Source organism: Peromyscus eremicus, chromosome 15 (assembly GCF_949786415.1).
Source record: "Peromyscus eremicus chromosome 15, PerEre_H2_v1, whole genome shotgun sequence".
Lineage (NCBI taxonomy): Eukaryota > Metazoa > Chordata > Mammalia > Rodentia > Cricetidae > Peromyscus > Peromyscus eremicus.
In genome coordinates this window covers 64,214,839-64,228,324 of record NC_081431.1, presented here as the reverse complement: position 1 = coordinate 64,228,324, position 13,486 = coordinate 64,214,839, and the positions used below count along the sequence as shown (strand labels likewise).

Here is a 13,486-nt window from a genome sequence, read left to right as displayed (position 1 = left end):
AGAACCTTATTTCTCCCTACACTTTTTTTTTTTCTTTTTATCCCGTTTTGAGACTAGGTCGAGGCCAAACTAGCCTACAGCTCACTCTGCTTCAGGCTGGCCTCAAATTCAAGGCTACTCTCCTGTCTCAGCCTCCTGGGTGCTGAGAATTACACTTTGATACCACAAGTACTTGGTTTACCGATTTTCCTTCTAGAAATGCCTGTCCCCCAGATCCTCTCTTTTTCAAGTTTGTTCAGAGCTTTAAAAAGCTTTAATGCTGTGCTCTGCTTCTATAAGATCTTGCACTGTATTTTCCTGTGGTGGTTTTTGACAGATAAGCAATGAGTGATTGTCAGTAAATGACTAACCGTGGTTATATCCAGCCTGAACCACTTTCAGTTGAGGCTTTTAGGAGACCTTGAGACATCCTGCCCAGTCAAGCTGGTTTTATATGTAGGGGACTGGAACTACCATCCTTAAGACAAGGGCACAGGTCCTATTTCACACAGCTTAATGTTCTTGATAACAGGTGAAGTACATACTTAATACTAAAAATGGAACCTAGGGATATGATTCAGTGGGTAAAGGCACTCGCCACCGAAGCCTGACAATCCAGGCTTGATCCATGGAACACACATTTTTAAAAAAACAAAAACGAAGTGTGGTGGTGCATATTTTTAATACAGCACCCAAGAAGCGGAGGCTGGCACATCTCTGTGAATTGAAGGCCCGACAGGTCTTTAAAATGAGACCCTGTCTCAACCACCACTACTCCTGCCATGTACCCACAAAAAACACAAACAAACCAGGATATAGTGGCACACCTGTGAAATCTCAGTACTTCTATGGTAGATGAAAGGCAGAGACAGAATCACTGGGAAGCTCGTGGGCCATGAAGCTTGGAGTATATATACAGCACAGCTGGAGATCCTGCCTTAACAAGATGGAAGTTGTCCTATCTCCTTACATGTGCCATGACTCAATGCATGTGTCTTTGTGTATGCATACACACACAAAATAAATATATTTTTAAATGCTGTGGCAGTAGTATGTATGCAAGAGAAATAAGAAGGGACCCTTGTTTACATACCTGTACTGCACAGTTAGCAAAGTGTTTATTAGGGATGGTTGTCTGTCTCGCTCAACAGTGCACATGTGAAGGTCAGAGGACTATTTTCAGGGGTTGTTGGCTTCCCTCGTGTAGGTCCTAGAGATCAAATTCAGGTAGGTCATCCTGTTTGGCGGCAGGCACCTTTACCCACTGAACAATATGCCCAGCCCTTAGCAAAGTGTTTTTACATACCTACAACCCTTGCACCTCTCTAAAGCCAACCTCTCTAAAGGTCCTGCCTCGCCTCCTTTTTCAAGTGAGAAAGCAGACTAAAGGAGGTGAAGCTACTAACTTTGCTAGTTTGCCCTGTACAGGTATAACCTTTCCTCCTATTTTTGGTGTTATTTTCTTTTTGATTTAGTTGGGTGTAGGGGGGAGTTTTCTGGTCCACTCGGCCCAAGGTCCAGACCAATCTCTCCCACCTGCGGTCCTACAACCACTTATAAAATAATTACTCTGAGGCTTTAATATTAATTTCAAACTCTATGGCCTATGGCTCAGGCTTCTTGCTAGCTCTTATAACTTAACTCAACCCATTTCTATTAATCTGTATATTGCCACATGGCCATGGTGTTACTGGTCGGCTGGCATCTTGCTGCTCCGTGGGCAGTGGGCTGGTGTCTCTGCCTTTTTTCTCTCACTGTCTCTTTCAGATTTTCCCACCTGGCTCCATCCTGTCCTGCCATAGGCCACTGCAGCTTTATTTATAATCCAGTGGGAGCCACATACATTCACAGCATACAGAAAGACATCCCACAGCAGTTTGTTTGTTTGTTTGTTTATTTGAGACAAGGTCTCTCAGTATAGCACTAGCTGTCCTGGAACTCTTTTTAGACCTTGCTGGTCTCATACTCACATAAATCTGCATGCCTCTTTATTTTTGGTAAAATTCTCACAAAATTTGTCTGTATCTAGAAAACATCTATTTTAAAAGTTAGGAACATTTAAGTATACATTTTGTGCTGTTCTCTATGAGGTCCTTCCAGATACTTAGGTCTGAAGAATCCCTGCTTGTTTTAGAAGTTCTTTGTTTGCTTGTTTTCTTAAAAGTTTAGGTTTTTGTATTTGAAATAGGTTCTCACTACATAAACCAGGCTAACCTAGGCATGATTCTCCTGCCTTAGGTCCTGAGTGCTGGGATTCCAGGCTTTGTTTTAATGCCTTTTTAAACACACACCACTTATATGTAGCACAGCTACACTGAGAGCTTCAATCTAGCTTGTATGCATAGTTAGAAAAACTAATTCAGAAATGTGAAATTAGTGTTGTTTTCCTAGTGTTCTAAAATAGCTGCTGAAACGCAGTTTCATTTTACTCATTACGCTGATTTCCAGCTGTGCCACAGCAGCCACCTGGTGGAGGAATGGTGATGATGCAGCTCAGCCTCCCAAACAATCCACAGTCTCGGGCGCATTCCCCCCCACAGTGGAAACAAAACAAGTATTACTGTGACCACCAGAGAGGGCAGAAGTGCATGGAATTTAGCAGCATAGACAATATTGTCCAGGTAAGTTGTGTTGTTATCTGATTGTGTTTGTTTTTGAGTCAGTCTCACTGTGTAGTCAGTCCTGTGACCTAGAAATCACATTGTTCTACTTGTCTCTGCCTCCCTGAGATTAAAACTATAAGCCACTACATATGGTTTGGTTTGCTATTTAGAAACAACCCTTTTATCACATAGGATGATAACACTGTATTTGCAATCTTTCTATGATTAATAGGGGCATTTGAACAGCCCTTACATCCAGACATTTATGTCAGTATTCAAATATTATTTTCCAATTTTTGGTTTTTCGAGACAGGGTTTCTCTGTGTAGCTTTGCGCCTTTCCTGGAACTCACTTGGTAGCCCAGGCTGGCCTCGAACTCACAGAGATCCGCCTGGCTCTGCCTCCCGAGTGCTGGGATTAAAGGCGTGCGCCACCACCGCCCGGCTATTTTCCAACTTTTAAAATGAGATCTTCTGTAGCCTAGGCTGGCCTCAAACTCTTGATTCTTATACCTCACTTTTGCTTCTCAGCTTATTTATATTTCAAATAAATTTAACCTAAAAATATATCAGAAGAGAGCTGGACATGCTAGTTCATGTCTTTAAATTTGCAGCCTTCAGAAAGCTGAAGTAGAATTGCAAGTTTGACAAAGAAAAAGAATCAAAAACCAGGTGTCTTCATTAGATTTCTATTTCTATGAAGAAACACCATGGCTAAAGCAACTTTTTTTTTTTTTTTTTTTTTGGTTTGGTTTTTCGAGACAGGGTTTCTCTGTGTAGCTTTGCGCCTTTCCTGGAACTCCCTTTGTAGACCAGGCTGGCCTCGAACTCACAGAGATCCACCTGGCTCTGCCTCCCAAGTGCTGGGATTAAAGGTGTGTGTCACCACCGCCCAGCTCACATTAGGACCTTTTAAAAGATAAAGTAGGAGAAAAAAAAAGATTTCAAGTATATTTGATAAAATCTTAGCTGAACACACAGACAATTCATGTATAGATTTGCTAACAGACTGTAAATAGCCAGTGAACATTAAACAATTAAACTGTGTTTATTTGATTTGGGTTTTTGTTTTGTTTTGTTTTTTTTTTTTTTTTTTTGTGTGTGTGTGTGTGTGTGTGTGTGTGTGTGTGTGTGTGTGTGTTGCTAAGGTGTAGGTCCAGAGCCTCATGAATGTTGGGCAAGTAATCTAGCACTGAGCTTCACCCTGATCTCAAAGTACTTCATATTTCAAATTGGGCAAGTTCAGTGAGACATAATTTAAAATATTAGCAAACACCTAGCTACAAGCTCTCTTAGTGTTTCGGGGTTGTAGTATAAATTAATACAACTCTTTATGGAATGCCAATTGGTGACGGTTTCCCGTTTTCTAAAACACAAAGTACAAAGTCTAGTTCACAAATCCACTTTTAGAATTTTGTCTAGTAAAAGATGGTACAGCAAGCCAGGCACAGTGATGATATTTGCCTGTGATTTCAGTTCTTAGGACACTGAAGCAGGATAATTATGAGTTCAAGGCCAACCTGGGCTTGAGCCCGTATCTCAGGGAGAAAAAACAAAGGTCTTCAAAATAATCTTTAGAAATGAGTCTTCAAAGATGTCAGAGTTCTGCAAGAGAAGTTGTACCAGATCAAATGTACTGGAGCACCACAGGAGCTCTAGCTCAGGACAGTTTGGGTTCTAGTCTGAATTCCAGAAATATAGGAGACGTTACTGCCTCTCTATTATTAGAAAGAACATTATTGGGACATCTGTCAAAATTTGAAAGAACTCTGTGGTTTGGATCATAGTATTATGCTATTGATGTCTTAGTGATGGTCCTGTGGTTTTATACAAAAATGTTGGGGACTGGAGAGATGGTTGATTAGTTAAGAGCACTGGCTGCTCTTCCAGAGGACCTGGGTTCGATTCCCAGCCACCCATATGGCAGCTCCCAACTGTCTGTGAATCCATTTCCAGGGGATCTGATGTTCTCTTGAGGCTAGCACATAGTGCTATAAGTACATGTGGGCAAACTACCTGCATACATAAAATAATAAAGCATGAAGTGTCATTATTTTCAGAGAATAGACATTAATTTCTCCTACAGGAGTATCATGAGCTGCTCACTCAAATTATTTTCAGAGAAAACAACAACAAAAAAAAAAACCAAACAAGTGCATATGTTGTATGCCACATCATCATTTTAGTCCGTAGTGTACAACATTGGTCAGGAGTGTCATGGTTAGCTATGGATGTGGCTAACTGATAGAGGCCTAGTATGTTTGAGGTCCTAGGTTCAATCCAGTATTGCCTCCCAAAGAAAATAGATTATTGTGGAGCTGAAAAATTCCTATCACCTAGCATTGTTTCAGTGATCTTATAAGTGCACTTTAATGCTTATATAATGGTGGTATAAGGGCATGTTTATCAGAAGGCTCTCACATCACAAAGTCAGATAATTGTAAGAGAAGAAGCAAATGAATAGAAAGAAGATACAGCCTGAGTAAGGCAGTGCATACCCTGTAACCCAGTGCACAGGAGGCATAGTTGGGAAGATCACCAATGAGTTTGAGGCCAGCCTGGTCTGCGTATTGAATTTGAGATGTGCCAGGGCTATACTGTAAGACTGCCAAAAAGAAAAGAAAACATTAGCACCATTTAGGAAACTTAGAAATCCTTTGCATGTATTATATTGGGACTATTTCCCAAGGATGAAATTATTTTGAAATGAAATTTTGTAAACATTTAATTTAGAGAAGAATGAGATACTGACTGTGGGCCAGGCAGGAAAACTCTGGCTACAGGTATATATTCTTCTTGCAAAAGCAGCAACATCATTGCCAAGTTACAAAACAGGTTTCAACAATATAATAGTCTGTTCTCATTTTGTAATGATGATGTGTGAATACGTATGCATAGGAATAACCTGTTGCTAGTGTTTGAAGGTAAAGATTATTCATAATGATTTAACTTTTGAAGCAGGTATCAGTTTATAATTCAATGAATAAAAAATTTTGTCCAAAAGGAAATTGTGCAACAGCCTGCCCAGTGTGACCTAATTTCCCCTCTGCTGTGATTCCAGCACAGCCCTCAATTGAGCAGCCCCATCATCTCCCCAGTGCAGTCACCTGCACCAGCTCAGCTGTCCACCTTGAAGACCATCCGTCCATCGGGACCACCGCTCTCCATCATGTCCCAGTTCGCTAGACCTTTTGTTCCTGGGCAGGGTAAGTGTTCATGAAACTAGTCACAGCTTCAGAGAGCTGGTAACCATCCTAATGACACCTGCATACATTTATTTATTTTGTGTGAGTATGTGAATACATGTGAAAATCAGAAGACAGTTTGCAGGAGTTGCTTCTCTCCTTCTACCGTGTTCCAGGAATCAAACTCATGTTATCAGCCTTGGTGCTAATGCTTAATTAGAAACGTAGTAATTCCTCCATGGTAACGGTACACAATGTTTTATGTTTTTAGTTTGTTTATTAAGAAATTGATTCAGTAAGCATTATACAAAGTTTAATGTGCCCCTGCTCTATGAATAAAGAAAGATCTTTAAAAAAAAAAAACTTTAATCCGGGTGGTGGTGGTGGTGGTGGTGCACACCTTTAATCCCAGCACTCGGAGGCAGGTGAATATGAGTTCGAGGCCAGCCTGGTCTACAGAGTGAGATCCAGGACAGGCTCCAAAACTACACAGAGAAACCTTGTCTCAAAAAAAAAAAAAAAAAAGTGAACTAAGCAAGCCACATGTAAATCTTACTCATTGTTTTAAGCAAAAATCCAGGAATATAAGGATCCTAATTATATGAAATTTGCCTACTGATGAGTTAATCTAATCTGTAGGTTAGAAATCAGAAAGTGGTGGAAATGAGATGTAGAAGTAATTGGTAAGGAAATAAGAGGATAACTCTTTGGAGAATGCAAATATCCTTTGCTGTTTTGTAGTCATGGTTACGTAGACTTACTACTGTTAGAATTTATGGAACACCACACTTCAAATACCTATTTTTTTATTGTATGTTAATTCTACCTCACTTTTAAAAAGGATTATATAGTATACACACAATAAAAATGAGCACACTTGTATAATAGAACAGAGACTAAAAATATACACACCGGACTATCAGAAGTGATAGAATTGCCAGGGTGACTTGTATTTTTCACCCTTTTTAATTTTTTTAAAAATGTATCCATTATTAATATTTAATTATGCTGGGGGGGAGGGTGGCGCACGCCTTTAATCCCAGCACTTGGAAGGCAGAGGCAGGTGGATCTTTGTGAATTCAAGGCCAGCCTGGTCTACAGAGCGAGATCCAGGACAGGCTCCAAAACTACATAGAGAAACCCTGTCTCGAAAAACCAAAAAAAAAAAAAGTTTAATTTCACGAATATGGGTATTTTGCCTGCACGTATGTCTGTACCACCTGTGTGCCTGGTGTCTGTGGAAGCCATAAGAGGGTGTCAGATCCTCTGGAACAACATGGCTGTGAGTCACTGTGTGGATGCTAGCAATTGAACCTAGGTCCTCTGAAAGAGCACTTCTATTGAGTGATTTCTCCAACACTATTTTCTCCTTTGTAATTGTATATTCCTAAAATTTTTATACTTCAATTACTTTATTTCTTAATTTTATTTTTACTTATTGTTATTACTGTATATGTATGCCATGGGATCGGTGGAAGAGCACACATGGTCTCCAAGTGTGGAAGTCATAGGGTACCTTTGTGAAATGAGCTCTCTTTCCACCTTTGTGTGGGTCCTGGGAATCAAAGGTAGATAGATCATCATATTTGCACAGCAAGCACTTTCACTACTGAGCCACCAGTGATCCAAAACAAGAGTGCTTGTTAGAAAAGTGAATTGAGGCCTGGAGAGATGGCCCTGCTGAAGCAGTGGGGGCGCACACCTTTATTCCCAGCACTCAGGAGGCAGAGGCAGGTGGATCTCTGTGAGTTCGAGGCCAGCCTGGTCTACAAAGTGAGTTCTAGGACAGGCAGGGTTACACAGAGAAACCCCAAGAGAGCAGGGAGAGAGAAAGGGAGGGGGAGAGAGGGAGACCCCCTTAAGCACACGTATATGCTTGGTCACCATGGAGTGGAACTTTTGATAGGATTAGGAGGTGTGGCCTTGTTAGAGGAAGTTTGTCCCTGAGGATGGGCTTTGAGATTTCAAAAGTCCATGCTAGTCCCAGTTTCCCCTCCCTCCCTCCCGTCTCTTTCTTTCTTTCTTTCTCTCTCTCTCTCTCTCTCTCTCTCTCTCTCTCTCTCTCTCTCTCTCTCTGTCTCTGTCTCTGTCTCTCTCTTTCTGTCTCTCTCTCTCTTTCTTTTTTTAATTTATAAAGACCAGACATCTATTTTCACAGTTATGGAGGGTAGAGGGTCCAAGGTCAAGATAACAGCAGGGTTGGTGTCCAGTGACACCTGCTGTTAAAAGCACTTTCTGCTCTTGCAAAGGACCAGGGTTTGGTTTCCAGCACCCACATGGCAGCTCACCACCATCATTAACTCCAGTCCCAAAGGATTCCCCTTTCTTCTGGCCTCTGCAGACACCAGGCACACACATAAATACAAATGAATAATAAAAGTAATCATTTTTCAGAAAGGAAGAAAGGATCCCTGTTGGCAGGCAGTCAGTCTGTGCCCCACTTCTCTGTGTTAGGATGCTGTTGAAGGAATGAGCCCAAGATGCCTTGTCCGTGCGTCCTTGGCACTTGGTGATCGCTGAATTGTTGGACTCCTGTTAAAAGGAGAGTACAGATGAAAGCAGCACTGCTTCTGCCTTTACTGTGACAAGTGTCCCATCTGAATGGAAGAGAACCAACGGCAGACCTGCATCCTGACTCCCACACCCATGTGGGTTTAGTTGGCGAGCCAAGGGATGCTGAAAAGCCAAGTCATTCACACTCTCTAAGCAAGTACATACTAAAAACACCCAAATCAACCAGCTCACAACTGCCTATAATTCTGCTTCCGAGGGAATCCAACACCTCTGGCCTCCTGGGACACCTGCTCTCCTATATACATACCCACATAAGGACACACACATGGGCATACTTAAAGTTAGTTTTTAAAAATACTAAGTGAGGGGTTGGGGATTTAGCTCAGTGGTAGAGCTCTTGCTAGGCAAGTACAAGGCCCTGGGTTTGGTTCTCAGCTGGGGCGGGAACAAAATAATAAAAAGACCAAAAAAAAAAAAAAAAAAAAAATACTAAGTGAAAGGCTGGCAAAATGGCTCAGCATATAAGGACACTTGACATGGCTGCCTAGCCTGACAGTCTGAGTTTGATTCCCCAGGACCCACCTGTCGGGAGGAAAGAACGGACTCCTGCAGGTTGTCCTCTGACCTCCACACTTGTGTCATGAAAAGTGCATGCCCACACACAGTAAATAATAAATATCAATGGAAGGACTTTGTTTTTAAGTAAAGGATGGGGCTAGAGAGATGGCGTCTCAGTTAAAAGTAAGTCCTGCTCTTGTTGAAGACCTGAGTTTGGTTCCCAGCATCCATATTGGGCAGCACATCACCAATGTAACTCCAGCTCTAGAGGATATGATACCCTCTTCCAGCTTCCTTGGGCATCTGCACTCATATACACAGAACTAAAAATAAGTTGGCCGTTTCTGGTGTATACTTTTAATCCCAATTCTTGGGAGGCAAAAGCAGTTGGATTTCTTTGTGCTTGAGGCCAGTGTGGGCTACATAGGTAATAAAACCCTCAAAACTTTTTTTTTTTTTTAAGTAAATGCATAGTTTCAAGGCATACAATGCAATTTCTCTATTCCTTCTCCTATTCTCTTGTCTTTACCACTCAGCCCTCTTTTGTAACCCTGCCGACAGTTAGCTCTTCTCCTTTCAGAAGCTTACTCTGGCTCTTTGAAGAAGTTAAGCAACTTTTTCATTTTAAAAAAAGTATATTTGGCTCAGTAAGATGGCTCTACAGTTAAAAGAACTTGCCTCCAATTCTAATGACCCTAAGTTCAATCCCTAGGACCTACATATAGAAGACTAGCTTCCACAGGTTGTCCTCTGGCCTCCACACGCCCTCATAATTTATTTAGTATTGGCACACATACAAACACAAATAAATTTTAAAAATACACCCATTATGTATACTTGTTTCCCACCAAACATGTTTTCTATGTTTATCTTCTTTCTGAACAGTTAGCAAACTCTGGTAAGTACATTACAGCCAAAAAGAGGGAACCATGAAAAGTGTTTTTAATGACTTTCAGGCGATGCCAGGTATCCACTGCTTGGCCAGCCCCTGCAGTACAACCCTCCTACTCTTCTGCATGGACACATTCCACACCAACAGGTATGATGGGCATTTCTTACTCCACAGACTTTGTTGCTAAACACCCTAACTGTTGCTGAGAACGTCAGAGGTGCTGAGGCCAGCTGTTAACACTGGCCAAGTTCTGTGAATGCCTCAGCCAGCTGCTAAGACTTGTTAGCACTGGCCCAGTGTAGAACAGAGCAAGGAACAAGGTGGCAGCTGCTCAGCTCAGTGATGCTTCACTACTGATAGCAGAAGATGAGGGTAACCACAGGCACAGCACCCTTGTTTATGAAAGACAGCCTCCTGGAGAGGTCCTAGTGAGCTGAGAGGTAGAGTCCCAAGGCTACAAATCCAAAGTTTGTTTAGGTGCTATGTTTTCAAATATGACAACTTTGTTTGCAACTCTTCCTGGTTTTCTAGGGTCCGTCTGGCAGCAGGCATGGAAACCGAGGACGCAGACAAGCTAAGAAAGCTGCATCCACTGACCTCGGAGCCGGCGAGGCAGGTGTGTCCATAGGTATTGGTCTGAATACTCATTCCACCACACCATAAAAGTGGGTTCCAAAAAAAAAAAAAATGGGTTCCATTCTTCTAGAGTTCTTTTAAAAAGTTCCTAGAAATTACTCCATCTCCACCTTCAATTTCTTAGTTGTGATGTGAGCGTATAGATAGCAAGGCCTTGGCAGGTAGCTTTAGGAGCAAGAAAGAGGGTCACGGGGAAAAGATGTGTCTGAGAGGAACAGGGAGAGAAAGGGCTCATTCTCACCATCGGAAAACAGTGAGAAGTTGTCTTTCTGTGGTAAAGTGCTTTTGCCTTTATACTTTAGTAGTGCCGAGCAGCCGTGGGTGGGGAGGGCAGGTGCTGTTCTCTTTATTTCACATTGGGAGTGGGAAGCTCAGAAAAGTTTTGCCCGATGAACCTGGTCTAGAGAATGCCACTGTTTAGTGCTACAGCTTATCAGTCAAGACTGAGATCAGTACCTTAGCACTGAATGCTGAGTTGGAATGACTTTAAAGAGAAAAGGAGGTTTTGTGAGTTTCCATAATGTCATAATGGGGTGGCAACATTCTTGATCCAACTTCCCTGGTGATAGGTATGCATTCACTCTCCCACTTTTTCCATGCTAGTTGTTGGCAAGGTCTTGGAAATCACAGAACTACCAGATGGAATAACTCGAATGGAAGCCGAAAAGCTTTTTGGGGAACTCTTTAAAATTGGCGCCAAGATCCGATGGCTCCGGGACCCGCAGTCTCAGCCCCAGCTCCGTCGTCATCCTCTGTGCTGTGGCAGTGGGGATAGCACTGTCAACCCCGAGCGCTCTAGACCCAGTGACCTGGCCTCCACGTACACTGTCCTAGCCACCTTCCCCTCCATCTCGGCTGCCCAGAGTGCACTGAAGAAGCAGATCCACTCAGTGAACAAGTTCAAGCTGAGAATGAGCAAGAAGCACTACGACTTCCACATTTTGGAAAGGGCAAGTTCTCAGTAAACCAGCCACCTTTGGACCCCTCTAGAATCCCCCTGTCCTCTCCCATCTGATTGGCTTGATATGTGGAGTGGATGTTAATATAGAAACTCCTGGGATGTGTGGCCACATGTTACAGCTTTTGGAAGAAAAGCCAGGGACCCAGTAAGGGAGGGGGAGATATTCATTTCACCCCAGTGACTGTAGGAACCCACACAGGAACGATACAGAGATAGCAGCTTTTTCTAAGGAAATGCTGTTCAGATGCCTCCTAACTTTTATAGTTATTTTGTTTTATATTTCTGAATTCTTGTATCAGATCCAAAGCTCTATTGTACAGCAAATTATTCTTCAAAGTGATTATAACCAGTTGGAACCTGTATTTCTTTCTGCAGCCAGCACAGTGTGAACCAACTCAGACTTTGGGAGAAAAAGAATGCAGGAGTGGAATAACCAAGTCAAAACCATGTCAAAACTGTCCTCGGGGGGTGCTGAGGGTGCTAAGGAAACCCACAACTAGACGTTACTCCTCCACTGAATTGCTAAACACAGAAAAGTTTTCCAGGAAATCCAGAACTCCCCAACAGAGTCCTTCCTTCATTTAGGTAGTATGGCCATTAAGTGTAAGGTAATTATGTTCTCAATGCCTCTTAATCAAACCACTTAGGTTACAGAGAAATAGGAATCATCCTAGGCAGGAAAATTATTCCACTTTTTTTTAAGTGTCCTTCCAATAACTAAATGCCACTCATCTGCATCCTCCTCTGTGGATATTTTATCTCCTGAGGAAATGCACTTGACGAGTGCTGACAGTTTCTTAAGTGGTTTCATTTTGTTTTCATTGTTTGCAGCGAATTACTGGACATCCAAGATTCATTGCACTTATGAACAAGGAACCTTATTTTCAATTTCTGTGTAATTTTGCAAGGCTGTACAATGTGCTGATGCAAGCCTTTTTCAGTTCAAGAGAATAAATGTTTACAAATGTAGACCCACTTTGTCTTTGTTCAATTAGAAACCTTTTTAGGGGTAGGGAAGGTGGTTCATGAGGTGAAAGCACTTGTTGCATATCAGTCTCGAAACATAAAGGCAGGAGGAGAGAACCCACCAACAGCAGCACGAGAAACAGTTAGTCTTACAGGACAACAGAAGAGGACCTGCACTCCCATTCAGGCTAAGGGAAGTTACCCTTCCTGATGCCACCAGTGAGGGCCTTGTGACCTGTGAACAGTGGAAAGAGACCTCAGAATAAAAACCCACCCTCCTCGTGTGCTTGGTGTGAGTCAAGGCAGCACAGCCACACTACTGCACACAGCAGCTAAGTTATTCTCCACATCAGCAGCAGAAAAATGTCAACGTAAGACTTGAGCAGAGGCCAGCAGAAGGTCTTTGTGAAGGTGGTCTGAGCCTTGCATGCCAGCAGTCTTCATGGTCCAGTACCCGGCTTCTCAAAGCTGGCCCCATGTCTGGGATTCTCGAAGCTTTGAGAGCTGATGATGAAAGAAAACCTAAAGCTTCCACTCACGTTTGAACCCATCAGCCTTCAGAGCGTCAAACACTGCAGCTGCATTGCCCCCTTGGGCCTCATCGGCTCATGCAGCAGAGCGCAGTGTTGCTGACTTACTTCTAATTCATTCATTCGCGATTGATCCCCCCCCACCCCCGCCCGCCATAGGAATATTGGAAAGGCATAAAGGAAAGACAGGAGGAAAGCCTGAGTCAGAAACACAGAAGTGGTCAAGGTAGTTCTTTGGGAAAGAGGAAAGGAAGCATTGAAATAGATAAAATATTAGCGAAGTGAAGTTCTCTTGTTGCTTAAGAAATTTACTTGTTTAACACAAACCTTAAACCATGTGTGGTAGTGCATGTCTCTAATCACAGCACTTGGAAGTTGAGGCAAGAGTTCCTTTTCCAGGATTTACGTGGTAGAAGGAGAGAACTGACTCCTGCAAGTTGCCCTCTGACCTCTGACCCGCTGTCACACAAATAAGTCCTCCAGGTTAAGGATGTAGCTCTCTTGGCACAATGCTTGTCTAGCATTCACAAAGCCCTAGGTTTGATCCCCAGCACCACATAAACCATGTGTGCTGTTACACACATGAAGTCTCGGCACTAGGGAGGTGGAAACAAAAGAGTCAAAAGGTCATCTTTGGCAAGTTTGAAGACAGCCTGGGCTACA

General features: G+C 42.6%; 1 protein-coding gene across 9 annotated transcripts in view; it reads left to right on the top strand.

The window, feature by feature from the left end:
- R3hdm1 (R3H domain containing 1) overlaps positions 1–12,296 on the top strand; it is a 138,633-nt gene extending 126,337 nt beyond the window's left edge. For all 9 annotated transcript variants that reach the window (XM_059280934.1, XM_059280937.1, XM_059280931.1 and 6 more), the window contains 5 exons: positions 2,428–2,600; positions 5,643–5,787; positions 9,795–9,877; positions 10,262–10,346; positions 10,970–12,296. In XM_059280934.1, the coding sequence (XP_059136917.1) occupies positions 2,428–2,600; positions 5,643–5,787; positions 9,795–9,877; positions 10,262–10,346; positions 10,970–11,331 (848 nt within the window). In that variant the 3' untranslated portion in view covers positions 11,332–12,296. The remainder of the gene's footprint in view (positions 1–2,427; positions 2,601–5,642; positions 5,788–9,794; positions 9,878–10,261; positions 10,347–10,969) is intronic.
- The last annotated feature ends 1,190 nt before the right edge of the window (positions 12,297–13,486 follow it).